A 27,921-nucleotide genomic window follows, 5' to 3' on the forward strand; every position below is an offset into this window, starting at 1 on the left:
TTCTAACTAATAGCCATGAGTACCCCTCTCCTCCATGAATATGTCCACTCCCCTCTTAAAGCTTGAGAACCTGCTTAGAGAAAGGAGTGATAGTTGAGAGTTGTCATGAGTTTCCTTTTTAGAGGTAGTGAGAGACTTCTTTTAATGTGTTAGACTTACTGTGTCAGAGTGCTGCTTTAAGAGATCCACATCAAAATACCAACCTGGCAATCCATTTCAGTACTAAAGTGTCTTGACCCTCAGGCAAGAAAGAACATGTTTATTGTCTTGCCCTCAGTGTCCACTAATTGAATGTAAAATTTGTGATGAGAGTTAGTATTCTTATACAATTCATTGCTTATTAACTGCTATTACAGCCATAGCAGGATTGTCTATGTTAGGGCTGGGAAGTTAAGGTGGCAAATAGGACAATAAGACTTGCAGGATTAATCTTAATGCCTTTCTGAGTAGGGAGTGACCAACCCAACCATTGACTTCAAAATGTATTGCCATTGCTCAGTAACCTTATAAATAGCCCATTTACTAAGAAAATAATTACTTTAACAGCCTTTTTTTCAAATGAAGTTTTGACAAAAAGGAATACTGTCCTTCAGATTTACAGTGTTTTCTTATTAAGCTACTGCTTTAAATTAATTTTCATTAACACTTTTTTTCCTTGTGGCTTTCATCCTACATATCCCAAGGACTCCTAATAGGCTTTCTCTGTACAATTAACTGTTCAATGAGAAAACCTGGAGCTGAAAAAATTAAGTACCACCCAATGAGTCTGAACTAACAAGAAGAGTGCTCATATATATCCTTCCTGATGCAGCTACATGCCTTGAACCTCCAGCATGCAGTGCTACAGTGTTGCTGAGTGCAAGCTAAAAAGCAGGAACTGGTATGGGCTGTCTATATGGCATTTACTGCAACCCAGCATAGCCTAAGGTTTTTTCACCCTTGATATAGGTACTGAAATATCTGCAACCAAGTATGTTTTCATCACATATGTGGCATCATGGAAGAAAAAAAAGTTGTTACGTGAGCTCACATTCGCTCTGGTAATTCTTGTAGTACCACATCCCTCCTCACTGCCTTAAGCTGCCCTTTTTACCATTTCTATGGGCCTAATCTGCTCTTAAGGCCAGCAGAGTGAGCTAAAATTACAGCCTGGACAAATGAGAATTTCTGTGAATATATACTCTTGACTATATGTGCCTCGCAATGAGCATTCTTAGCCTATCTCTTTTATATATAATTGATGTAGGCTTTTACTTACTATCATTTCCAGCCAGAATTTGCAATTAAGGATAGGCATTTGCCTTATTCCAATCTAAGTTATTGGAGTTAGTCATTTTTATAGGAGAAAGGAGCAGCTTTTCCTCTTGCCTGATTTCTACCCTAGAAACACCTGTTATTTTCACAGGTAGATTATCTTTGCCTTGACCTGGATGGCCCAGGCTAGCCTGATCTCTGAAACTAAGCAGTCAACCCTGGTTAGCGTCGAAGGCTTTCACGGTCAGAGTTCATTGGTTCTTGTAGGTTATCCGGGCTGTGTGACCGTGGTCTTAGTATTTTCTTTCCTGACGTTTCACCAGCAGCTGTGGCAGGCATCTTCAGAGGAGTAACACTGACACTGTCCTTCAGTGTTACTCCTCTGAAGATGCCTGCCACAGCTGCTGGCGAAACGTCAGGAAAGAAAATACTAAGACCACAGTCACACAGCCCGGATAACCTACAAGAACCAATGAACCCTGGTTAGTATTTGGATGGAAGACCACCAGGGAATTCTGGGATTGCTATGCAGAGGAGGGCAATGGCAAACCACCTGTTAGTCTCTTGCCTTGAAAACACTACATAGTTGGCTGAGACTCGAGAGCACTGTACCCACAGAGATTAAAGGTTTAAAAAAGACCCATTTTTAATCATGTTTACTTTTAATGTAAGATGGAGCCTTACTAAAAATATGTGCCACTGTCATGTCACTTTTCTTCCCCCTCCAAAGCAGTTCTTTGGTGGTGATGGTAAGTAGGCCTATGTATGCCCCTGTATTTCACACACATGGCATTCTAAACTACTGCTCACCTTGCTGACCCCTAAACCTAGGCTTAGTCCTTGCTCCCTACACACTTGATAAGCCTTCTGCCTTACTTTATTCTTGAAGTTGAGCTGTAGATATCTACGCCCTTGTGGCGTGTTCCTACCCACAAAACTATGGGGCAGCCTCCTAGGGGCCTTTACTGACAGTTGGTTGTGTGCTATTTTGCTGCTGTCTGCCCTGAAAATTTTCTTCCTCAGGCTTTTCTTATCAGAACCAAGTTTATGTGATCCTGGTACCTACCTTAGCCCACACTCAACCTGTCTGATTTAGTAGGACAGATAGTAGTGTTTTCCCTTCTACAAGATATAAGGGGATGGCCAATGCAATAGAGCTAGTCCCTGTGACTCCTGACATCAAACCCATTTTAATAAAATTATGGGAGACGATTTCTCTTGAGGAAATGAGAAATGGTTTTCGTTTTAAAAACATATTTTGTAACCCTGTTCTCAAGTGTACATGTTACTACTAGATTGCAGCAACTTTACTGTATGCCTTCCACTTGTGAGGTGGACAGTTTGCGGCAATGTGCATTTCCAGCCTACAGCATGTCTGGAGAACAGAGAAGCCCTAAAGAATGTAAGTTTTCTATCCTTGCTCTGAAGATGTCCAGAGAGAGAAAGAAGGCTGTATATAACCGTTTAGTTAAGTTTAAGAACCAGGGTGAGATGGTGACTAGAATCTGGGAGACGTATGTTCAAATCCCCACTCTTAAATTAAGCTCACCAGGTGACCTTGTGCCAGTCACACCTATGTCACCAGGTTGTAAGGCTAAATTGAGGGAGAAACATGTATGTGACCCTGAACTTGGAGGAAGGGTACAAAGATGTAGAACATAGATAAAGGTGGCTATTAGGGGATTAAGTAACTCCAGTGAGATTCAATTCACATCACAGATGAGGTTGCAAGAATACAAGAACAGTAGAGGTACTAGTAAAGGGTCTGACAGCCTTATAAATGTGGAATGCCTCAGTAGTGCACTAAAAGACCACTGTAATGGGAATAATTAAAGATGTTTGAAGGAGAATAGCGCAGACTGGATATTAATAAAAACAAATAGATCCTATGTATCAAGTTACAGAAAATCCCATGAGAGATTAAGTACCCTAGTATCAAGGAGAATTTGAAGGAGAATAGTGCAGACTGAATATTAATAGAAACAAATAGATCCTATGTATCAAGTTACAGAAAATCCCATGAGAGATTAAGTACCCTAGTATCAAAAAATCAAAGAAATAGCCCCAAACCTTTGCACTTGGGCATTGCTAGTTTCCAAAGCTAGTGTTTACCAAATAAATGAATGAAAGCCATCCAGTGTCATTTATATGACCCAGTATAGCCTATACAGTAAAGGAAGCTACAGTATTCAATTTGCAAGACCTGAGCAAGGCTGTAGATGATAACACGTTTAGGAGGTCATAAATTCAAAGGGTCACCATAAGTCAGAAGTGACTCAATGGCACATAACATACACATAGCTACAGTGCCCCTGTAGTTCTAGTGTCTTAGTTTTACATACTATTGTACACAGAACTATAATTCTCAATATTTTTTTCCTGTAGCCTATGATATTCCAAGCGATGTAACAACTTCTTCTTAAACGTTATGTCATTATGTCACTCACAAAAATACTGAGCTGTTCGACAAAAAAACTTAAGCTTTCAAGCTGGAAATAAACCATACGTGTCTTCTAGCCAACAGAACATCACAGAAGCTACAGGGGTATCTAAAATCCACAATCAGTTATATTTGCTAGCTGAACTTGCCTTTGCTACGTTTTAGAAAATAATCTTTCAGTACACAATGTCGAGGTACTCATGGCCAAAAAAACCCCTTTAACCTGCCTCGCTTCTGATGTTAAAGCGCCCTTTTTCAGTTGATACACGTCTTCCCGGCTAACGTTTTTCGTAAGAATAAACGACTGCTCTAGACCCCTGGTTCCCAACCGGGGGTCCGTGGACCCCCAGGGGTCTGCGAGAACTAAATTAAGGCCTGCGAAACAAAGCTGTAAACCCATAATAAATTAATATTTTCAATTAAAAGCTCTCTATTATAAAAATATATAGATTCAAATATAATTCTAAGTTTACTGTTTAACTAACAGTTACGATTCAAGTTTATTTTCAAATCCCCGGAATTTTTATTTTGAGCCTTGGGGTCCCTGCCCCGAACAAAAAAAGTCCTAGTGGTCCCTGGTCAAAAGAAGGTTGGGAACCACTGCTGTAGACCAAAGAAATACGCCGATTTGGGGGGGGGGGGCAAGCTTTTAATCAAAATATTCTTTTTAAAAAAAAAAACACAATAGTTTATTGAACATTTTCATAACCCAACCCAATTAACCTCGCTCGTCGACTTAAGGCCTCTAGTTCTCGCTGTAAATAACCTAGTAGGGAGACTTTAAGTTCCGCGTTGGGGGGGGGGGTGTAGAAATTTGGGAGGCGGGAGGCGCCCCGAGCAGCGCCTGAGGGAAGCCCCCCCCCAAGACGCGGGGTTTTTTCCAGGCCTAGGCGACTCTCGGCTCCCCGGTGCCGAGTCGGACAAGCCTGAGCCCGAAGCGGGCTTTGTACGGCTGGAACGGAGGCGGCGGCGGCGGCGGGAGGGGCCGGGCCGGGCCCCGCCGCCCTTCCTCCCCGTCCCCGGCCCGCTGGAGGCCTGAGGAGCAGGCGGCTCCCGCGGCGGCAGCAGCAGCAGCGCCGGTGGCTGCCTGCCTGCCTGCCTTCCGCCTCTCCCTGGGTCTCTCTCGGGCAAGTGACGTGACGTACTGACGGCGGCCCGGCCCGGCGAGCTCGGCCGCTTCCACTGCGCTCCGAGCTCGGCCCCTCCCTCCCTCCCTCCGCGACTCCGCTCCCGCCCGCCCCGCCGCGGCGGCATTACCACCGAGCTCGGCCCGGCTGCGCGGAGAGAGGCCGCCCCGAGCCCGCGGCCGCCCCGTCCGGTAAGCAGCGCGGGACAGGCCCGAGCTAGGCCCTCGCCCCCACGCACCGCCAGGCCTCGGCGCGCGTCGCGGTGCAGGCCCCGAGAAGGCCGCAGCTAGGCCGCGCCGGGGCGGCGCTCCCGCGGCGGCGGGGCCGCGCGGCAAGGCCCGGCCGCCCGCGGCCAGGCCCCGAGGACGGGGCGAGGCGGCGGGCGGGCGTGAGGGGCGCGGGCCGGAGGGGCCGGGGCCAGGCCGAGGGGGCGAAGGGACTAGGCCTGAGCCGGATTGAGACGGTCTGGGAGGAGGAGACAAGATGGCGGCGGTGAGAGAGGCTGGGGGGGGTGAGGAGGGCGCCGGCCGCCATCTTGAATTCATCGCGTCTGGCCCCGGACGGTCCCCGCAGCGGGCAGGGCGGGGACGGCGCCGGCAGGGGAGCCTCGCCCCTCCCCTGCCCTCCTCCCCCCTCCCCCCCCCCCGCTCTGTGCCCAGTTGTCCTGCCCGGCTCCTCCCGGGACCGCCATGCCTCTCCTTCGCGGCCGACGCTGCGGCCTGGGAGGCGCCTGCGGGCCTCCCCGCTCTCCCTCACGCCTCCCCCCACCCCCCAGCGGTTGCTCGTGGCCCAGCCCCGCAGGGCACGAGCGGCGCGCAGCCGGACCCGGAGAGCCCCACACGCGCGGCGCCGCGGCGGGCCCACAAATGACTCCATGACGAGTCTTCCGTCGGGTGACAGTGGGCAATGGCGGCGCGTGGGGGCGGGCCAAGACCTTCCCTGAAGAAGATCGGGGCCAACGGGTCGACAGACTGAAGGGGCCTTTTGCAGGGCCGAGCTGGCACAATCCCGCGTCGGCCTCTCCTAGGACAGGCCTGGCTCGCCTGCCCGGGCTTGGCACACGCAGTCCTGAAGGGAAACAGGCCTGTCTCCAGGCCGTTCTCAGCCGAGCCCCCCCCCCCGCACCGGGGGGCTTCATTCACCCCCCCCCCCAGTGTGTCCTGAGGTAGGCAGCCACAGACAGGCACTTATCTCCTTCTGTATCCCTTCCTGTCACGAAATAGGGGGGTGACATTGGAAACCCTCCATCGAAAACACTTCGTTTTGCCCCCGTCTAAAGCAGCAACATGTCATCAGCACACTGAAAAGCCCCTGGTTTTAGGGCCCTGTCAGCTTTCCAGCTCGGCCTCCTCCAGCGAGGTCCTGCACCTGTCCCAGGGGGGCTTTTGTCCACAGGTGTTCCCCTGATCTTTCGCATAGCCTCTTCCTGGTGGCCGAAAGGGGTCATTCCTTCCTCTTCTGCCAATGGAGAAGCTGATGGCGTTCAACCAAATTGTGGAAGTGTGGGGGGGGGGAGTGATATGGATAATATGTGCCACCTCTGTCTCTTGCCGTGAAAACCCCAAAAAGGGGTCGCCATAAGTCGGCTGCAACTTGAAGGCACTTTCCTTTCCTTCCTTCCTTTTTTCCTTTTATCCCTTAGAAGCTCCTTGATCCATTGATCTTGAGCAGCATATATCTAGTGTTGGAGGGATATAAGGACTGAAACAAATCTTGCCACTGACAATGTAGCCTTGGGGTCCCCCATCACTTAGTAAAAAAAGGCATTATGTCAGTCACAGAGGCATTGGATTTGTATATTAAAAGGGGGGATGAAGGCACTTTACACACACACACACCACGTTTAAGAGGCAATGAAAAAGGGGCGTTGGCAGTGGAAACTTATTTCGTTCATATTTTTTTTCCTCAAGTATCTTGTTAAATATACGCCACGTCCATCCTTCTCGCGCTCAGGCTGGGAGTCCCGTCCAGCAATTATGTGGAATAAAATAGTTCAGCGTGTACATTCCTAAGACGGCAAATACCTTAGTCCATTTCTTATTTTTATTTCTCCTTAGTAGATTAGTAGAAATGTGCAGCTATTCATGGGAATGTACCCTGGTCATTTTGGTAATAGGTGTTAGCGTTTTCTGAACTCAACAGACATACCAGAACAAATTAAAGTTTGTCGCTGTTCACGGTCTTTATCTACAGCTTACTTACATGCATGTTGAAAAGCAAAGCAGTCTAAAAGAGTGATAACTTAAACAGAGCAGATTTATTGTGACTTTTATAGACTGGAGTGCACTTCCTCAGATGCATGAAGTGTAACTTTGGTTGGGCATAGAGAGAAAAAATATACACAGTGGAATCAGCGAGGACATGGAGAGCAAAAGCTATAGTTTCATTTGCCCTTCATTGTCATTTAGCCACTTTGTTCACAACCGAGGACATCATTTTGAGGCCATCACGATTTCTGTTTGCCCATAGATGGTGCCATTTTCCTTTTCCTCTGTAGCAAGTGCATCAGAGAGCTGTTTTTATGATGCTTATGATTGGCTGCTTAATTTTCTATTATTTTTACAGGTACCATTTCTTACTTGCCTCCCTCAAAAAAAAAAAAAAAAAACACACACCTCTTTTCATCATCTTTTTCTGCCTGCCTGCCTGACCTGTTCAGCTAAGAGCTTAGTTGTGGAAGCTTCTAAAGCCACAGAAAGCATCTGCCAAAGGATGGAGATGATTTTTCTTAAGCCACAAGGCAGGTAGGCCCTGCTGATTCACATGGTTCATACTGCTCTTGTGGTAGAGCTCCAGTTCTGAACCTGGCTTGCAAATGGTGCCAACAGTCATCATTTTCATATCACACACTACACTCCTTAGAGACCCTCTGACAGTCAGCTCTGATAGCACCTTGTTGAACCTCTACACAAGCAGCCGTGGCCTCCATTCAGCCAACAAAGGCAGCATGGAATCAGAGTGGTATGCCCACTGCAGCTCCTTCCTGTCAGTCCGCATATAGAATCAGAGCTGCTAGTGACCATCCCCAGTGGTTAGGAGAACACCTCACACAGAGAGGATGGTAAGCTCTTGGATGAAGAACTCTTTTCCCCAAGACGGCCAGAATACAAGGCTTTATCTCCTCAGCCAGCCCTCTTCCCTCTCTCCTGGTAATGCTTTGAGAGGGTTGAAACATACAGTATTAAATGAGAAAATTCCCTAGGAAGAGCTAGATAAAAGATATATTGGCATTGTCCTTTGGCCCCTTTGTTCACAGTCTTTTCTCTGTGCTCTTGAGTATATATCTGTTTATTGAAGACATGCTTCAAGACAGCAAAAAAAAAAAAGTCTTGAGGTACCTTAAACTACCATGGCCCCTCAGAAACATATGTTTATTTTCTTAACCATAGCTAAGATATTAAACTTTGTAATGTATTCTTTAAAAGAAACATACTCTGTCTTTTGGTATATATCCCTAAGGTAGTTTAAAAAACCAAACTTAAAAGCTGTGTTTGTTGTTGAGTTCTTGCAGTAGGGTATAACTGTATTTGGAACTGTCATTACAAACTGATAAAGAAGAACTTTATTGTTAACAAGTAGATGGAATCTTTTGATCCCCTAAACAGGGAAATGCTGCTGAAGTGGGGCAGAAGCCTTGGCACGGCTTTATTCTTCTTACTGGCTATAACAAGCGGGAAGGGGATTTAAATGCATTGCTTGCCCCTCACTCTTGAGTTGATAGACGGGGAGAGATTTGGGGTTTGTATTTTTGCTTTCAAACTGAAAATGATTTAACTATTATTGTAAGCAACCTTTAACCACCAGGAAGGATGGGAAATAAATGTTTAAAGAAATTAACTACTTTGCACCTGAGGGGGAAAATGCAAGCCCTGGGGAGTTACGTTGTTCCTCAAAAATGTGCTCTCTTTTTTTCTTTCACAGATTTTGAACCTTGACAAAACACTGAATTTAATTTAGGCATTACATTTGGACACAGGTTACTGATTATTACTTGATAGCTATCTTTGCTTTAATTTTACAGACTTTGTGACTGATGAAAGTTAAAGACCATGGATGAAGATGGGCTTGAACTACAGCCACATGATCCACATGCATTTTTTGATCCAACAGGTATGTCAAGAAATATCATACAACATAATAATTGACATGTTATGTAACTTTACTATATGACAGCAAGCGAGATTGTTATTAGTTTAAATAATTTTAATTCAGAAAGATGAATACAACCTGCTTTACAATTTACATTCTGTCATGAGCAAAAATATCTTGAGGGTAAAAAACTGCTGTCATCCTCATAAAGCATTGTCCAGCATTTTCCTCCATGTTGATATAGCTGTTTAACGTATTTCTGTGTTAAAGCAATACATAGTTTTAGATACCAAGCTTCCATCCAAAGTATATGTTATTCTACAGATTGTTGTTTGAAGGCAAATTACAGAATGTTGGGGAAAATACAATCGTGGAAACTCTGAGTTATACGAATTTAGATGTAAATCCAGCAACTCTTAGTTCTCTAAGACAGCTTGCTCTACGTTACCAGTTCCTTTTCCCTCCTTCCTCACCCCTCACAAAGCAACTGTCCTTCCTGTGCCGATTCTAGGACCTCTAAATCCTCCCTGAATTTTCCCCGCACAAAAATAATTGGTTGTGGATGAATAGTAATTGCCTCCTTGTTCCACTTTCTGTGTAGTTAAGTCCGGTTCATCTTGCCCACCTGCCTTGTCTCTCCTGACTGAGAATTCATACATGATTGTCATTTGTCGCCTCTGGATTTGATAATGTATAAACTAGGGGTTTTATTAGAGATTTTAATGGTAATTTATATGTATTATTGTGATACTTAAATTTAATGAATGATTTTATTATTACGGCAATAGCCAGATAAACTGCAAACCTTGTCAGTAAAACCGATTACATAATAAATAATCTTTATATACAAAATACAAATAAAATTATATCAATTAAAACTCACCTTGTTCACATAGGTACATATCAATTAAAAATCACTAATACCCTTCTCCGAGCGAATTTTAATAGCTGCAGAGCAATACTTGGCTACTTGCAAAGATTGCTGAGAGTCTCCCTCCCATAAGAGGAATTTAATTTTCTCTTCCTCTGGTACTTAAATTGACTTGCATATGGTTGTGTTTACATTGGATGTAAACTGGATGTAAACTGCCCCGAGCCCAAACTTGGTCGGATACAGGATACAAATTAAATAAATAAACATGAGCTAGCAAGATAGCAGTATAGCTTATAACCATTCTGAGTGCATCACATAAAATCCAAAAACTTGCATTGATTGGATGGGGGGGAGAAATGTAGTGGTATTCAGGTTTTAGTGTTGTGCAGTGTGCTAAACAAATTAAAGCTATTCCTGTAGTCATAAATAAGTATCAAGGATTTTTATGAAGTTTGGGATTATGCTGGTACAGTTATTTTATTTTCATGTTTTTCAGGAGCTGATGGAACACATTTGAATGGAGATGAAATTGTAGTAGAAATACAGGAAACTGTATATGTGTCAGACGTGGAGGATTCTGACATAACCGTTCATAACTTTGTCCCTGATGATCCAGATTCTGTAGTTATCCAAGATGTCGTTGAGGACGTTGTTATAGAAGATGTTCACTGTCCAGATATCATGGAAGATACAGATGTATCTCAAACTGTCATTATACCTGAACCAGTGCTGGACACTGATGTCACTGAAGAAGTATCTTTAGCACACTGCACTGTTCCTGATGAAGTTTTATCTTCTGAGATCACAGCAACAGCAATGTCAATACCAGAGCATGTACTCACAAGTGAGTCAATGCACATACCTGAAGTTGGACATATGGAACATGTAGTGCATGATCATAATAATGTTGTAGAAGCAGAAATTGTCGCAGATTCTCTGGAAGAGGATGTAGTTTCAGAAGTATTGGTAGCAGACTGTGCCTCTGAAGATGTAATTGATGCCAGTGGAATACCTGTGGGACATGATGATAAGGGCAACTGTGAAGATTATCTAATGATTTCCTGTAAGTCTCTGGGTAAAGTATTTTCAAAATGACAGTTTTATTTACAAATAACTTAATCTGAACTTCTTTCAGTTACTCTGTTTTACAGCCTGATCCTGTGCACGTTTGCGTGGAAATAAGTCGTACTGAGCTCAATCGGGTATGTTCTCAATAAAGTATGTATATTGGATTGGAGCCACGCAGCCTGTTGCTATGCATATTTATTTGGAGGTCAGTTCCACTGGGTTCAGTGGGGCTCACTTCCCAGTAAATCTGCTTAAAATTGCATCCTGAAATTTTTGGGTTTTGTGTGTGTTAAGTGCTGTCAAGTCGCTTCCGACTCATGGCAACCCTATGAATTAATGTCCTCCAAAACATCCTATCTTTAACATCCTTGCTCAGGTCTTTCAAACTGAGGACCATGGCTTCTTATATAAAGTCAATCCATCTCATGTTGGGTCTTCCTCTTGCTGCCTTCAACATTTCCTAGCGTTTTCTTTCCAGTGAGTCTTGTCTTCTCATAATGCGATGATAGCCTCAGTTTAGTAATTTTAGTTTCTAGGGAGAGTTCAGGCTTGATTTGATCTAGAAACCACTGATTTGTCTTTTTGGCAGTCCATGGTATCTGTAAAACTCCTCCAACCCCACATTTCAAAGGAATCTATTTTCTTCCTGTCAGCGCTCTTCATTGTCCAACTTTCACACCCATACTATGGGAATACTATGGTATGAATTAACTTGATCTTTAGACATTAACTTGATCCTTACACATAAGAATATTTTCTAGCTCCTTCATGGCTGCCCTTCCCAGTCTCAATCTCCTTCTGATTTCTTGGTTGCAGTCTCCCTTTTGGTTCATGATGGAGCCAAAGAATACAAAATCTTGAACAATTTTAGTTTCCTCATTGTCAACCTTAAAGTTGAGTAATTCCCCAGTAGTCATTCCTTCTGTCTTCTTGCTGTTCAGCTGTAGTCCTGCTTTGGCACTTTCTGTTTTAACTTTTTACCAGTAGTTGTTTCTAGTCTTAGCTGTTTTCTGCCAGTAATGTGGTATCATCAGCATGTCTCAAATTGTTTATGTTCCTCCCCCCAATTTTCACTCCACCTTCATCTAAATCTAAGCCAGTTTTCCTTATATGTTACACATATAGATTGAAGAGATAGAGAAATAAAAGACATCCTTGTCTGACACTTTGCCAACTGGAAACCATTTCGTTTCTCCATGTTCTGTCCTAGCAATAGCCTCTTGTCCAGAGTACGGGTTGCGCATCAAAGCAATCAGATGTTGTGGCACACCCATTTCCTTTAAGACCAGCCATAGCTTTTCATGATCCACACAGTCAAAAGCAATGAAACACATGCTGATTTTCATCTGAAAATCTCTCGTATGCTCCAGTAACCGACATAAATTTGCAATAGAATCTAGTGCCTGAATCCAGCTTGAGCATCTGGCATTTCTCTTTCCATATATGGAAACAGACTTTGTTATAAGATTTTTAGCATCACTTTACTCACATGAGAAATTAATGTGATGGTCCAATAGTTGCTGCAGTCTTTAATGTCTCCTTTTTAGAATTAGAATGTAAATTGCCTGTTTCTACTCTGTGCGCCGTTGTTTTTGTTTTCCATATTTGTTGACTGATTTTTATCATGATTTTGATGGACTATGTTCTGTGGCTTAAAATAGCTCTTCTGATATCCCATATGCTTCTGGTGAATTGTTTCTTCCAATTGCTTTCGGTGCAACTTTCACTTCACTTAGTAAAACTGTAGGTTGTTCTTCAAAATTTTCTTCTTGGAAGGAATCTTATCATCCTTTCATCTCTTCTGTATAGTTCTTCACTGTTGTATAGTTCTTCACTGTATAGTTCCCACCTTTTATTTTGTCCTGTTCAGTTCAAGTATTTCCATGTTGATCTTTCAGCATGCCTAACCATTCTTTAAATGTCCGTTTGATTTTTGGGATCTTGTGGAACAGGTGTCCTTCCTTTTTTGTTATTCTCTATTTCTTTACACTGGTTATTACAATAGTTCTCTTTGTTCCTACGTGCGAGTCACCGGAACTCTGCATTTAGACTTTTGATTCTGTTTCTATCACCTTTTGCTTCTTGTCTGTCTTTAACAATTTTAAGAGTTTCAGTCATCCATTGAGGCGTGGCTACAGGAATAGTCTTTGCACATTCTTCCTTGATAATATCTCTGGTTTAACCCATAGTTCTTCCATTTCACATTCACTTGAACTTAGTAATTCATATCTGTTCTTCACATGCTCTTTAAACTCTTCAGGAATGTTCCTTAGATTGTATTTTGGCACTATGAATGTTTTAGTGGTTTTCTTTAATATTAACAATTCATGGTCTGTACCACAATTGGCTCCTGGTCTTGTTTTAGCAGTGAGAATAGAGCTTTTCTGTCATCTTCAAATTATGTAATCTGTTTGATATCTCGATTTACCAACCAGTGTTGTCCATGTATGTAATAGTCTATTTCAGGGGTGTCGAACTCATTTGTTAGGAGGGTTGGGTATAACATAAATGTCACTTGGTCGGGCCAGGCCATGTGCACATAAATAAATAAATACCATAAAATGTAATGCCAGATACTGGAGATACAAACTTTATAAAAGACACAGGCAAAGTCTATTAGTGATATTGTTTTTTACTTAAAACACAAACAAGTTTACAACAATAACATTCTTACAGTATTTTCTTTTATTTAACAGACTTATTGTTATTTTATAAAGTATGTTTGTATTTTAAGTAAAAAATAAAGTAAAAAATAATATCATTAATTGACTTTTAAAGTGTCCTCTGTGAACTTTGTATCTCTAGTCCCTGCCATTAATTCTGTTAAACATTTTAAACCAGGGTGCTGGTGAACCTGCAGTGGTCTCACCAGTCCAGATCTGTGCGGGGAGGGGGGTGGCATGGCTGCCTTAGCTGGCAAGCCCATAGCAGATTCACCAGCCCAGATCTGGACTAGGGAAGGACTGGCTGCCTTGATTGGTGAGCCTACAGCTCTCTCCCAGTCCAGAAAGACAGGGAGAGAGAGAAAGAGAAATAAAAGAGGGAGAAAGAGTGAAACAGAGGAGAGGGAGGAAGAGGGGGGAGAGAAAGGAAGGGAGGGAAAGAAGGAAGAGGAGGGAAGGGAAAGGAAAAAAAGGGAGGGAAAGGGAGGAAGGGGGAGGGAAGGAAAGAAGAAAGGGAGGGAGGGAGGGAAAGAAGGGAGGGATGGGAAGGGGAGAGAGAGAAAAAGTAAGGGAGAGAGAAAGGGAGGGAGAGATAGAAAGTGAAACAGATAGGAAAGAGGGAGGGTGGGTGGGAAAGAAGGAAGGGGAAGGAAAGGACAGTGGGTGAGAAAGAAAGGGAGAGAGTGACAGAAAAAGAGGGAAAAATGAGAGAAAGAGAGAAAGAAAGAAAGAAAGAAAGAAAGAAAGAAAGAAAGAAAGAAAGAAAGAAAGAAAGAAAGAAGAGAGAAAGAAAAAGAGAATGAAAGAGGGACAGAAAGACAAAGAGGGATGGGCAAAGGATCTTGGCTGGGCTTGGGAAGCCCAGAAAGGGTTGGGAGAAGGATCTTGGCTGCGCTTGCGGGGCACTCCTGCACACCCAGGGAGGGAGGGGCTTCAGGCTGGACACTCGAGGCCAAATGCATTTGTGCCGAGGGAGGGGGGAGGCTTCAGGCTGGCCGCGCGGGGCTGGATCCAGCCTGTGCACACCCAGCAATGGAGGGGGGAGGCTTCAGGCTGGAAACGCGAGGCCGGCCCGGGGAGGGAGGGGCAAAGGATCTTGGCTGTGCTTGCGGGGGCGCTCCGGCCCATGCGTGCCCATGGAGGATGGGGGAAGGCTTCTGGTCCAGAAAAGGTTGGAAGGGGGAAAGGGGGACTAGCTGCCTTGGCTCCGTGGGCCAGAGAAAAGCCCTCTGCGGGCCTGATCTGGCCCACGGGCCATACGTTTGACACCCCTGGTCTATTTGGTTGTTCACAATATGTGTTCACAATGAACAAATTGTTGTCTCCACAGAATTTTATGAGTTGCTCTCCTGCTTCATTCATGTTCCTAGCCCAAATCTGTCAACAATATTTGCTTTGTTTCCTACTTTTGCATTCCAGTCACCTATAATTACCAGCACATCTTTTTTAGGTGTGTGATCAATTTCTTCCTGGACACTTGCATAAATAGGTTTTTTTTAAATAGGTTTTAAAACATTTAATTGGCATATTAAAAATGGTACATTCTAATAATAAAAAAAAATTGAACAAAAAAAATGGCACTTGGTCAATTGAATTTTACAGCTCGCAGGACCTTGGTACAGCTTTGCTTGTATTCGCGTGTTAATAGACTACTGTAGTCCCGCCCAGGATCTTCTGTCAAGAAACATGCAAACTCTTTCATGCCACCAGGACCAAAGCTGGACAGGTAGATGGAAAGGGCAGCGCTTTCATCCAGCATTGGTAGTTCTCTCTGTTCTCTCTTTTTTCTATTTTTTGGATGTGAAAGGGGAAGTACAGATATTTAAACTTTATCCAACCTCTTACCAAGTTAAAAAAGCTAGAAGAAGTAAAATAAGTAGAAAAGGGCAAGAGTCCAGTATCACCTTAAAGACTAACAAAAATATTTTCTGGTAGGGTATGAGCTTTCGTGAGCCACAGCTCACTTCTTCAGATACCAAAGCTCATACCCTACCAGAAAATATTTTTGTTAGTCTTTAAGGTGCTACTGGACTCTTGCCCTTTTCTACTACTGCAGACAGAAGACTAACATGGCTACCCTCTGAGAAGTAAAATAAGAAGGCAATGTGTGTGGAATGTACAGTGCATAATTTGGAAGGGTTGATTTCATTACAATTCACCCACTGGCTTCTGTTCAATTGTTTCTTTTGAAGGCCGTGGGTTCTTCTGTTGCATTTCAGTCTTCTTCAACTTAGACTTATAAAATTTCTCGATTTCAGCCATATGTGGTTTGTCGCATATTTGCTGATTAATCAGTAAAGCTTTGCACAGATACAACTCCGATCTTTGCAGCAGCTGCTTCGGACAATAGTATTGCTTGTATAAAAGCTTTCAATTTCTTCCTCGCCAGCATCTGTAGTTGAGGCATAAACTTGAGTGATGGTTGTGTTGATTTGCTTTCCCTGAAGTCTGATTGATATTATTCCATCAGACTTTGCATTATAGCCTCTGACTTCCTGTGCCCCATTTCTCCTCACTATTAAAGCAACGTTGTTTCTTCTCTTTTTGTCATTCCCTGAGTAAACCACTTTCTAATTTTCTGATTGAAAATGTCCTAATCCAGTCCACTTGAGTTCACCCACTCCCAAGACTGAAATGTTTAAACATTCCATTTCTCATTTTATGATTTCAAGCTTACCTTGATTTATGCTTCTCACATTTCATGTTCCTATTTGCGTCGAACAGCTTTGGACTTAACTTTGGCATCCATTCACATCGAAAACTGAATATCCTTTTGGCATTAGTCCAGTTGGTCATTAAGAGTATCGCTAATCGTAGTTGTCTTCAGCTGTTTCCTAGTAGCTAATTGAGTGCCTTCTGACCTGAGGGTTCTATCTTCCAGCACTAATATCTTTTTTCATTTTGGATTTTCTTATCATAGGGTTTTCGAGGTAAGAGATTATCAGAAGTAGTTTACTATTGGTTTCCTCTGCACAATACTAACCAGGGTTAGCTGAAGTGGCACTGCCATTGTCTATGAAAGATCTTCTGCCTGTGTCACCTTCCACTATTGCTGCCCCCCTGTAGCTAACCTTCAAGGATTCCTCTACCTCCATCACCATTTTGAACTGTCTGTTCTCTTTTGCTGATGTGGCCATTGATCCCCAAAGAGGATGGATGCATCTTAGTCTGTTGTCTCAGATGTGACCTTTACGCCTTGAATGACTCTGTTAGGAATTTAGCCTCTTCATAGAATCTAGACTCCTTACGGTATTGGTCTCAGCTTCGCTGACACACACAAACCCCTTCACCACATTAAGGTGTGCATCCAAAAGGGAGATTTGACAGAGAAGGAGTGGAATGGTGGGAGGGAGTCAAGGTGGCAGCCTTCACAGTGTTGAGGAAACAGTATATTATTATGGCTGATGGAGGTTTCAGTTTCTCAAGAAAGTGAAAGCATCCAGCAGCAGGACTAACAGTGGATTTCAGGAAGCAAGAGGAGGAGGGTTGCGTAAGTGCAGTGGTGAAAGCTATTTTCTGAACCCAGAAGTACATAAAACAAGTATTATCATTGTGCATTGGTATTAAAAAAATTAGTTGGAAAAATATGTTCCTAAAGTTATCAGTAACACTAACAAAGGATAGTGTAGTCTATTTCTCATTTCAATATCCTAAGTCTATGACTGGAGGTGCCATCATAGAACGGGCTATGATGGGGTTCCATGAACTGTAGTAGTAGCACATTGTTGTGAGCTGACCATCATGTCACTGCACCATCAGCTTTGGCACGAATATGCTGGCAACAGCATTGCCAGAAATGTCATAGCAGTAGCACTGAAAACTACCGAAAGGTGTAAAAAGTATAGGAATGGCGTCATTAAGGTGTGCTTTGGGAGAACTCTTGCATCATCACCAAGGCATTTTAGACCCCCACAAGCTATCTGGGTCGGCGCAACAGTATATGCTTAGCATTTAGAGCTAATATTTCATACAAAGATCGCAATTGACAGGTAGCATAGGTGAGATACATCTTTGGATTCATTAACAGAAGAACTTTGTACACTGCCAAAGCTAAGCATATCTATACAATTAAGTGGGATGCTAGTCAGTTATTTCCTAGTAGTATGTAGTTTTTTCCATATCTGGATTCTCATAGTAATATGTTCTAAATTCTTACTTCAGTCTAAATTGTTCTTGTTTTGTAACAAAATGCAAATCCATACTCTGTATAATTTGATGTGATAGCACACACTAGAGTTTATGTTGTATGAGTCTTTCCCTATTACTTCATGCTTTCATTTACAGTTCCCAAACTAGTTCTGCAAGGTTTTAGCCAAGAGGTTAGTGCTTCATTTGGAGTTGTTTAATCCAGCCAATAACTGCTTTGCAGGGGAAAACAAAATCTCACCTTTTAAAATGATTAATATGTCTTTTAAAATATGATATTTTTAATAAAGCATATATATTTGTTTGACTGACACTTCAATTAAAATTTGGTTTATTCAAATAATGCACGGCAAACCATGGGATGCACTAGGGTAGTGGATTTTCTATAGTTCAAGTGCAATCTAGTATTGGTAAAATGGAAATTGGGGATGGAATGGAGACTGATGAGGCAAGTGTAGAGCTTGTCTAATATAGAATGCTACTTCAACTGTTGTGGCAGCCTCAGAGGTGTGCGCCACTGCAGATACAGCTCTAGAACAGGTTGGGCTATCTGTGTTTTGCATTTTCCTTGTCTATTCTATAAGGCAACTAAGATGGTTTGACATGATTTGTTTGTAAGAAAAGTGAAGGTACACAGTACCAGAAGTCAACAACAAGAATTCAAAGAAAAAATGATTTTGCAAAAAAAAAGTGTATAAAATTTATGAAAAGTGAAATATAAAAATAAATGTATTTGTGTCACAATATGACAGACACCAATACCTCAGTAAACCAATACCTCTGTGCACACCTAACACATAACATTTTTCAACCCAAGGAAGTGAACCAGGATGCTTCTCGTTGATGACTTATTCATATTTTGAATTTGCTGAAAAATGTTGGCTTTAGTAGCTATGGGCCATGTGGACTGATGAAATCAAAACAGCCGACAATTCCTGTCTTTGTATTAAAGAATTGTTTGTAATTTGGCTGTGTGACTTTGCCAATATTTGTTAAGAATCATCACTTACTGTGAATTCATTTCTCAATGTGTGACTTCGTAAATAGCTGTTAAATATTTTCACACATTAGGTATTGGTGTACTGAGGAATTGTCTGTTATATTGTGACACAAATATATTTATTTTTGTATTTCACTTTTCATAAATGTTATATACGTTTTATTGCAAAATTCTTTTTTCTTTGAATTCTTGTTGTTGACCTCAGGTATTGTGTACCTTCGCTTTTCTTAGATTCTGAGGTCTCCCTTTACCTGTTTTCTGTATGATTTCTTTGTAACAAATCTTTGTTAACTATTAGTAAGGACACTGTTTTCCCTTAGATGCTTATAGATTAACTGCTTTATAATTCACCACGAAGATTTTTGTTTAGCCATAGATTTTCACTTTTCTTTCTAGAGAGCCAAAATATTCATATTAAGGCATCAGGGAAATCATATCTAGATTTTTTTCAGCCAAAGAGAAATCTCTGTGTACATCTGGAGTGCTCAACAAACACAGCCCAGCGGACCCAGTTTGTGTGCCTGGCCTAGCTAAGAGTTGCACTTCTGATCCATTCTTTGGTTCTACACCTGGAAAGTCTCTTGCTGCATTCCTGCTGGAACCTGGCAGGAGGCTTCTTGGGTGAGGGAATAAGAATATGGAGTTTCAGCTAGAAGTCTGTATTTTGATCTTTCTCTCCCCAAGCTAATTGAAAGCTCTCTGTTGTGCTTGCAAATGCAAGAAATTACTCCACGGCATCCCAGGGGGTTGCAAACCTCTGGAATGCAATAAAGAAATTGAGAGGAGTGGGAGAATAGCACCTTTTAGTTCTGATCACCACTGCCCCTCAGATTATATGGACCCTAATGGAGCCAGGTGCTATCACAGGGTGGTCCACTTAGCTCCCAACCAATGTCTCTTATGACTCACCTGTTTGAGTTGTGCATCCCTGTTGCACATCTTTGTGGAGCACAAGAGATAAGTATCTTGTTGTCTAAGCTAATGTAAAATTATTCCCGTCTAAGACTATTGATTTCAATGCGAATGTACAATTAGGAGAGGTTAAGAAACAGGCTGAGAGATTATGCCAGACTTTTCCATACTCATCTGTTTTGCATGTGAATTTCCCGCATGCCTTTTTTCTCCCTACCTAGTTTGGCTTCATGTCACTTACCTGGGTAACTCTGAATAGTGGATTAGGAATAATTTCTGTTTTAAAATTCATGCATGTTGCTCAGAGACTTGTAAATTAATCACTCTTTGTGCAGTCTGACTTACTGAATCTCTTTATTCAGTATGATGATCCAGGACAAATCACAACAAAACTCAAATTTTATTAGTAGTGAGGTGTTTGCATTTTTAAAATTTGCATTCTTCCTTGATTAAAAAAACAACCTCTTACTAGTTTGTTATTTCTTGTTAGGAGATTTTCTAATATGAAGCCTCTTCCATGGTTAGATTTACTTAATTTTATTGTAACTTTAAATATTTCCAAAATAAAAATGTTAACCTTCAGTTTTAATGCAATCTGATTATGGTGAGTTGACTGTTTTGTTTTTGTTTTTTTTCTGTAGTGGATGATGCTGTCAAGACAGAAAATGACAATTCTGGTGAAATAACTATAAAAGCTGAGTCAGAAAGTGACCCTTGTAAAATGGATGGTATTTGTCCAGAAGTCATCAAAGTCTATATTTTCAAAGCTGATCCTGGAGAAGATGATTTGGGTAAGGGAGTTGTATTCTCAGAAAAATAAAAGTCTTAATCTTGGGAATGGCAAAAGGAAGTCCTTGGGCCAATTATGGCTCTTCATTGTCTCACAGTTGTTACCTATCTTTGCCTGCAGAACCTGTTGGCAAGATGGTGTACAACATGGTGCCTGCTAACACCTTTTCAGGTGCCTGCCAAATGTTTTTAGAAAGTGCATGGGGCCAGATGAGGCTTTTGCCCTGCAATACTTCTGATTGCCAATGGGAGATTTGCCTGTGCGAATATTGCTTTGGCAACAGCTGCACAAGGATCTTTACTATGTAAATGAAAATAAGCCGTGGCAGCCATTTTGTGGTTGCACCCACCACTCTGTGTCAGAATTCCAAAGGTGCTTTCAAGCTCAAGACATTTAGGGACCCCTGGTTTAGAGAGTGGTGGTTAAGATACTGGCCTGCTACCCCTCACGTTCTTCTCAAAGTAGCTGTCCAAGAAATCAAATTACTGGCCTTTTGTAGTGACATTTGGTTTGCCTCAAATTTTTTCAAATATCCTGTGGGGAACATAGTATAGATTCAAAGTGTTAGTGTAGATTCTTGTGCTATTTCTTATAGCTAAAATATAAATTAGTAGAAATACCCTCGCACACGATACTTTGCCTAACTTTTTTTTTAAAACTTAGGAGGCACAGTAGACATTGTGGAAAGTGAATCGGAAAATGACCACGGGGAGACATTAATTAATCAAAATAGCAGTGTTCGTATTCCAAGGGAAAAAATGGTTTATATGACAGTAAATGATTCTCAGCATGAAGATGAAGATTTAAGTAAGTATGTGGCCTTTGTTTTGAGGTACAAGTTTGTTTACAGAGAGATAATATTTGAATTACATATAGTTTCTTCTTCTGTTAGATGTTGCAGAAATTGCTGATGAGGTCTATATGGAAGTCATTGTAGGAGAGGAGGATGCTGCAGCTGCTCATGAGCAGCAAATTGATGACAGTGAAATTAAAAGCTTTATGCCAATTGCTTGGGCAGCAGCCTATGGTAGGTCATAAATTCAGATTTATCCTAAGATTCCTGTTGGTGGTAAACTGATTTATACAGAATTAATAATTATTAAAACAAATCATCTGGATTTTTCTTTTCGTGTGTACTGTTTAAGGAAGTGCTAGTAATTGCTTCCATCTGAAAATTGCAACTTGAGGATATTTGGCATCTGATAATACCTTTTGGGAGAAACTAATGGGGTCTTTTCTTACGTGGAGTGTGCTCAATATTTTCTGTTGCAATTCATATACAAAAATACATAGAAATCATTTGCATTCTGTTCAGAAGAAATTGTCAACAGTCTTATTGTTGCAGTTTAAAATAGAATAAAAAGAAAATTATGATGGTTACATAATCCTAAACCATAGGCTTTCTAAGATGCAGATGTAGTACTGAAAGAGAAAACAAGGGATCTGCTTCTCAAAGACAGCTGCCGTGGGACCTTCTTAACACTATTCCAGCAAAGCTGTGTTCCTAAGTTAAAAAAAAAAAAAGTAAATGAATGATAAGGGTAAGCGCTGGTCTCAAAAAAAGAAACAAAATCAGGAATTATGCTGCTGTAATTTTTGGCATTTTGGCATATTTTATTGAGAAGTTTAAGCAACAACAATAAGAAACTAAAGCATCATTATTCCTGTAATTTTGGCATTTTACTGCTCAGGATCTCTATCTCAGATGTGCTTCTCATGCATATTCAGTTCGTACCCAGTATTCCCCCCCTTCCTGTAGAATGGCAAAGACTCACATAATCAGCCCATGCCACATCACTGCCATAGTTATGCACACTTTCCAGTGTTTTCTGATCACACCAGAAGAAGTGGCTTCCATGCCACTGGGGAGCATGTGTGACTCTTCCAGACATGCAGGTTGATAGTGTGGGTCTTTGACATCTAGTAGTTGTTCTTCCCAGGGGTTGCAGCAGTTGGCTGGATAAAGACTTGGTCATCAACCCTGTTCATATAATTATGGTATTCATACACACTGAGCAGTGACATTGGATATTGGATCACACCATTCTGAAGTAGCTTCTCTGCTGCTGTATGTATATGAAGGGGTTCTAATCCCAGCGTGTGCAAACAGCTATAAAGAGACTGTTTCATGATGGGACTGTTCACATGTCACATGTGCTATGTTTCACTGTGCCACTCTGAACTATTGATCAGTAGTTTATGGTAGCATGATGAAATCCATGGGCCTTGGATGTGTGTAGCAATAGTTCGCTATGTGGAGCCACCTCCATACGTTTGGATTTCAAGTGGTGGCTGCATGATTACTTTTCATCTCAATTAAGCACTAATCTGTGCCAAGATGAGTATTAAAAGGCATTTGCACTTTCAGTGCTTGATTCTTTATCTTAGTTTTTAACATGTAATTAGCATGTAAAATCAGAGTTTTGAATATTCTACAGGATGCAGATGTTATATAATTTTGAATGATTATTAGGTAATAACACTGATGCAGTTGAAAACCGGAATGGTACAGCAAGTGCCCTCTTGCACATAGATGAATCTCCTGGTCTTGGGAGATTAGCAAAACAAAAACCAAAGAAAAGGCGGAGGCTGGAATCTAGACAATACCAAACAGGTAATACCCATTTACCTATCTGAATGTGATAATTGCTTGTTGAGACAAAAAGATTTGAAATGCATTTTTTGTGGATTTTAAAAAATGGAGAAAGCATAATTATGTTATTGCATTCATATTGTTGTTTTGCTGTATTTAACCTGTATTGCTCTCACAAATTCAGCTTCCAACCATGTTTTGAAATAATCCTGGCTTGTTTTGAAACTTTTTTTAAATAGGAGTGAAAGATAAAGAATCATTTTTGCTTATGTGAACATTCTTGGTACTGGCCTGGGCAGTTTAGTATACTGTTCTGAATACAGTGATCCAAAAGATGCTTTTTGTCCATTTTTTCTGCTTAATGCAGATTGTTTGAGCAAAAGTTTGTCATTTTAGAAGCAATTTTTAAACATTATTTGGATATTTTGAAATGTTAGCTAATAAATTCTAATCCTCAGGATGCAATTCAGTCCTTTTTGAAGCAGTATTGATTCCCATGGCTTTCTATACAGAAATGCAAAAGTAATTGGACATGCAACACCAAGGGAAATAAAGGTGCACTAGCATAGAGCACGTGTGTGTTGTGTGTTAAGTGCCGTCAAGTCGTTTCCGACTCATGGCGACCCTATGAATGAAAGTCCTCCAAAATGTCCTATCTCTGACAGCCTTGCTCAGATCTTGCAAATTGAAGGCTGTGGCTTCCTTTATTGAGTCAATCCATCTCTTGTTGGGTCTTCCTCTTTTCCTGCTGCCCTCAACTTTTCCTATCATGACGGTCTTTTCCAGTGACTCTTGTCATCTCATGACGTGACCAAAATACGACAGCCTCAGTTTAGTCATTTTAGCTTCGAGGGTCAGTTCAGGCTTGATTTGATCTATAACCCACTGATTTGTTTTTTTGGCAGTCCACGGAATCCGCAACACTCTCCTCCAACACCACATTTCAAAGGAATCTATTTTCTTCCTATCAGCTTTCTTCATTGTCCAGCTTTCACACCCATGCATAGTAATAGGGAATATGATGGCATGAATTAATCTAGTCTTGGTGGCCAGAGTCACATCCTTACACTTCAAAATCTTTTCTAGCTCCATCATGGCTGCCCTTCCCAGTCTCAATCTCCTTCTAATTTCTTGGCTGCAGTCTCCCTTTTGGTTGATGGTGGAGCCAAGGAATAGAAAGTCTTGAACAATTTCAATTTCCTCATTGTCAACCTTAAAGTTCTGTAATTCTCCTGTAGTTATTACTTTTGTTTGTTTAGAGCACGTAGGTGGTGAAAAAAGGCAGGAGAAATCCTGCTAAAGCATCCTGCAAAACTGTACTCATGCTACAGGCACACAATGCTTTAGCGATAGGAATGTTAATAGTTCTAGTGAATACCAAACATTTCCACCATATCAGTATATAGTAACATTACATAGCAATATTCTCTCCCCCTCCCCCACTGAATAATAAAATGCCCAGTAAGAAAAGCAGTGTAGACGCACAGCTAGCATTACAACAGGAATAAATGTGTATGTCTAAGCACATTTTTTCTGACCTATGCACAACAGTTTATGGTATCCCTCAAAAGTGTGTAAATGATAACATTAATTTATTCTGATTACATTTCTTTTTGCTGAAAAAATTGTGCTTTTTTGTAAGGGCTGGATTGACAGAGGGCAAATTGTAATTGAAGTGTGAGTTTGGGCCCCAGGAACAAGGATTTGGAGGCTTAAAAAGAGTCTGGAACTGTGTAGATCACCAAATCTTGCCAGCTGTGTTGAGCAGAACACATTCTTAAAACAATGGCTTTTTATCATCCAGAAGCCAAGTTATTAGATGCATAACATTTATACACATAAAGTCATGTAAGATGCAAATAACAATATGTGGAAGCAACTATAGCCCAACATACGCACACACGAACACATACTGTTCTAGTCAGTTCTTGTACAGCCATCCCCAATATAAACGAAGGCCATAATCAACACTGTAGTGCCATTTCGTCCATCACACCTCTTTGATTGCTTGTAGACAAGATGACCAAGGGAGCAGCAAAGGAAAGACAAGAGTGGGGGAGGCATCTAAACAACCATTGTTCTTTCACAGCTACTGGCCCTGACTGCACATAGTGGGAAAGGATACATATGTATGTTGTCTCTTATTCCCAGCACGGGCTTGTTATAGGTGTGGTTGTTACCAGAGAAATGAATACTGCTTTCCTGTCATCTCCAGGCGTTGTGCAATTCACAAGATGCTTACTTGGAAGGAGGGGGTTGCCCTTTACTGCCATAGCTCTTATGATTAAAGCATTTCATCAGACTTTTTATTTGATATATAGTTTATGCATGTTCTGGCTTGCTTCCTGTATTACTTACTGTTGCACTGCAGGTTAACATAATTCCCTTCTAAAGGTCTCTGCATGAAACTACAAGAGCAGCTAATATTACTTTAGATTATCTTTCATTTTTGTTTTCTTACATTTCTACTAGTTTGCTCTCTTATTTGAGAGTTATACAAAGAGAAGAATACACCATTCTACAGGCATTTTTCATTTCAAAATTAAAATATTAGATTCCTTAACTGTTGGCCATGTTGCATCATTTGGAATATGCATTTGGAAACTTACCTCAGATATATCAAAATGAGTAGTCCTTTAAAAGATTGCTGTTACAAGACACCTTTGAGAGACTGGTGCAACTACTGATATATCATGGTTTCCATTCTAATGTATAATTTTATCTAGTTCACTCTCAATACTGTTGGATGTGCTGCACTGCTGAATGATATTGATTCAGTTCTATAGAGGTAACGCTGACATATTGCAGTGAGTATGACATAATTGATACAGCATTGGAAGGGCACAAATGTTAAGTGTATTTTGGCACACTTTTAATTTTCCCATTGAAAGGAATGGGATTTTGATGTGTATAACTTGGACTTTCCCATTGCTTGTAGCACACAGATTAGTATTAGTAGACAACTGTTTAATTTCCTGGGTGTGGTGCTCATCATTCTCTGTTTGCTTTTATTCTGCAGCAATAATAATTGGGCCTGATGGTCATCCTTTGACAGTCTACCCCTGTATGATTTGTGGGAAGAAGTTTAAATCTAGGGGCTTCTTGAAAAGGCACATGAGGAATCACCCTGAGCACCTTCTTGCCAAGAAAAAATACCGATGCACTGACTGTGATTACACTACAAATAAAAAGTTAAGTTTGCATAACCATCTGGAGAGCCACAAGCTTACCAACAAAACTGAGAAGTTAATTGAATGTGACGAATGTGGGAAAAATTTCTCTCATGCAGGAGCTTTGTTTACTCACAAGGTGATGCACAGGGACAAGGCAGCAAACAAGATGTACAAGTGCAAATTTTGTGATTATGAGACAGCAGAGCAGGGATTACTGAATCGTCACCTTCTGGCTGTACACAGCAAGAACTTCCCTCATATTTGCGTGGAATGTGGCAAAGGATTTCGTCATCCATCAGAACTCAAGAAACACATGCGAATCCACACTGGTGAAAAACCCTACCAGTGTCAGTACTGCGAGTACAGGTCTGCTGACTCTTCCAACCTGAAAACTCATGTAAAGACTAGGCACAGTAAGGAAATGCCTTTCAAATGTGACATTTGTTTTCAGATATTTTCAGATACCAAAGAGCTGCAACAGCATATCATTATGCATCAAGAAAGTAAAACGCACCAATGTCTGCACTGTGACCACAAAAGCTCAAACTCAAGCGACTTAAAACGACACATAATTTCTGTTCACACAAAAGAGTACCCCCATAAGTGTGACATGTGTGACAAAGGCTTTCACAGGCCATCAGAACTGAAAAAACATGTTGCAGTGCACAAAGGCAAAAAATTGCACCAGTGCAGACATTGTGACTTTAAGATTGCAGATCCGTTTGTTCTAAGCCGCCATATTCTCTCGGTTCATACAAAAGATCTTCCGTTCAGGTGCAAGAGATGTAAGAAGGGGTTCAAACTACAAATAGAACTTAAAAAACACATGAAAACACACAGTGGTAGAAAGGTTTATCAGTGTGAGTACTGTGAGTATAGCACTACAGATGCCTCAGGTTTCAAACGGCATGTTATTTCCATTCATACAAAGGACTATCCTCATCGTTGTGAGTTCTGTAAGAAAGGTTTCCGGAGGCCTTCAGAGAAGAACCAACACATTTTGAGGCACCATAAAGATGTTGGCTTGCCATGAGGACTCTGCCAGATGTTATAAATTTGGGCTTGGTGTGTGTAAAATGTTGCTTTCTAGACAGTCGTATTTTAAAGAGGATCACACAAACACAAACTGCATTTGATTTTAGTGCTGTATACAGATAGGATTATTGCTTCTAGTTGACTTTTATACATTTTGTTCATTAGTGTGTTCTGAATTCTCTTCTGTTTGTTTAATAAATGAGGAAGGATGGCAACAATAAAGTTGCATTGAATAAAGTAAATCCTGTCTCATGCTTAATTTTTCAACCATATTAGTTCTCTAGAATATTTACCTTATTGACATGGTTCATAGTTAGTGGCAATACTAATTCAGTTTTGTCATGAGTTAAAGAGTTTTAATTTGTTTAACAAATGTCAGATATGCATAAAATAATCTGGAATAAATTAATGTCAAAAAACGGCATTGTAGTATAGGACCCACTTAACTATCTCATTTAAAGAACATGGAACATGTTAATATTGAATTGAGTAGTTATGCACCATAACAGTACCATTTTCCATTATTTGAAGTTATTTTACATAGGTTTAATATTTCCACAGTGAGTGCTGGGAGCATTCTCTTTCAATAGGTATGAATTTTAAAGGAAAAATTGAGGCACTTCTCCCAAAGTATTATATGCTTCTCTGCCTTTGGTTATGTATTAAAAATGTATTTGCATTTTGAAACTTATTACTGACTCATTGTTGATAGACATTTGTTTCAGTTGTTGACAGGATAGATTGGCCAATTGACTGT

General features: G+C 41.1%; 1 protein-coding gene across 2 annotated transcripts; it reads left to right on the forward strand.

Moving 5' to 3' along the window:
* The first annotated feature begins 4,916 nt into the window (after nucleotides 1-4,916).
* On the forward strand, nucleotides 4,917-27,490 carry ZFX (zinc finger protein X-linked). Of its 2 annotated transcripts, none has more exons than XM_056861697.1 (8): nucleotides 4,917-5,012; nucleotides 8,843-8,931; nucleotides 10,281-10,847; nucleotides 20,215-20,364; nucleotides 21,027-21,170; nucleotides 21,256-21,390; nucleotides 22,837-22,977; nucleotides 25,976-27,490. In XM_056861697.1, exons 2-8 carry the CDS (start codon nucleotides 8,871-8,873, stop codon nucleotides 27,160-27,162), a joined length of 2,385 nt encoding a protein of 794 aa, XP_056717675.1. In that variant the 5' UTR covers nucleotides 4,917-5,012; nucleotides 8,843-8,870; the 3' UTR covers nucleotides 27,163-27,490. The 2 variants fall into 2 exon arrangements, with proteins under 2 accessions (XP_056717675.1, XP_056717676.1); XM_056861698.1 differs by lacking the exon at nucleotides 4,917-5,012 and adding an exon at nucleotides 5,295-5,313.
* Nucleotides 27,491-27,921: the final 431 nt, after the last annotated feature.

Source organism: Euleptes europaea, chromosome 16 (genome assembly GCF_029931775.1).
Source record: "Euleptes europaea isolate rEulEur1 chromosome 16, rEulEur1.hap1, whole genome shotgun sequence".
Classification (NCBI taxonomy): Eukaryota; Metazoa; Chordata; class Lepidosauria; order Squamata; family Sphaerodactylidae; genus Euleptes; species Euleptes europaea.

What these genes read in the sequence shown, in the direction of transcription:
- ZFX (XM_056861697.1), top strand. Translation starts at nt 8,871, where the DNA reads ATGGATGAAGATGGGCTTGAACTACAGCCACATGATCCACATGCATTT. An exon ending in AGATTATCTAATGATTTCCT is followed by an intron (nt 10,848 to 20,214) that starts GTAAGTCTCTGG and finishes TTTTTTCTGTAG; the next exon opens with TGGATGATGCTGTCAAGACA. An exon ending in TCCTGGAGAAGATGATTTGG is followed by an intron (nt 20,365 to 21,026) that starts GTAAGGGAGTTG and finishes TTTAAAACTTAG; the next exon opens with GAGGCACAGTAGACATTGTG.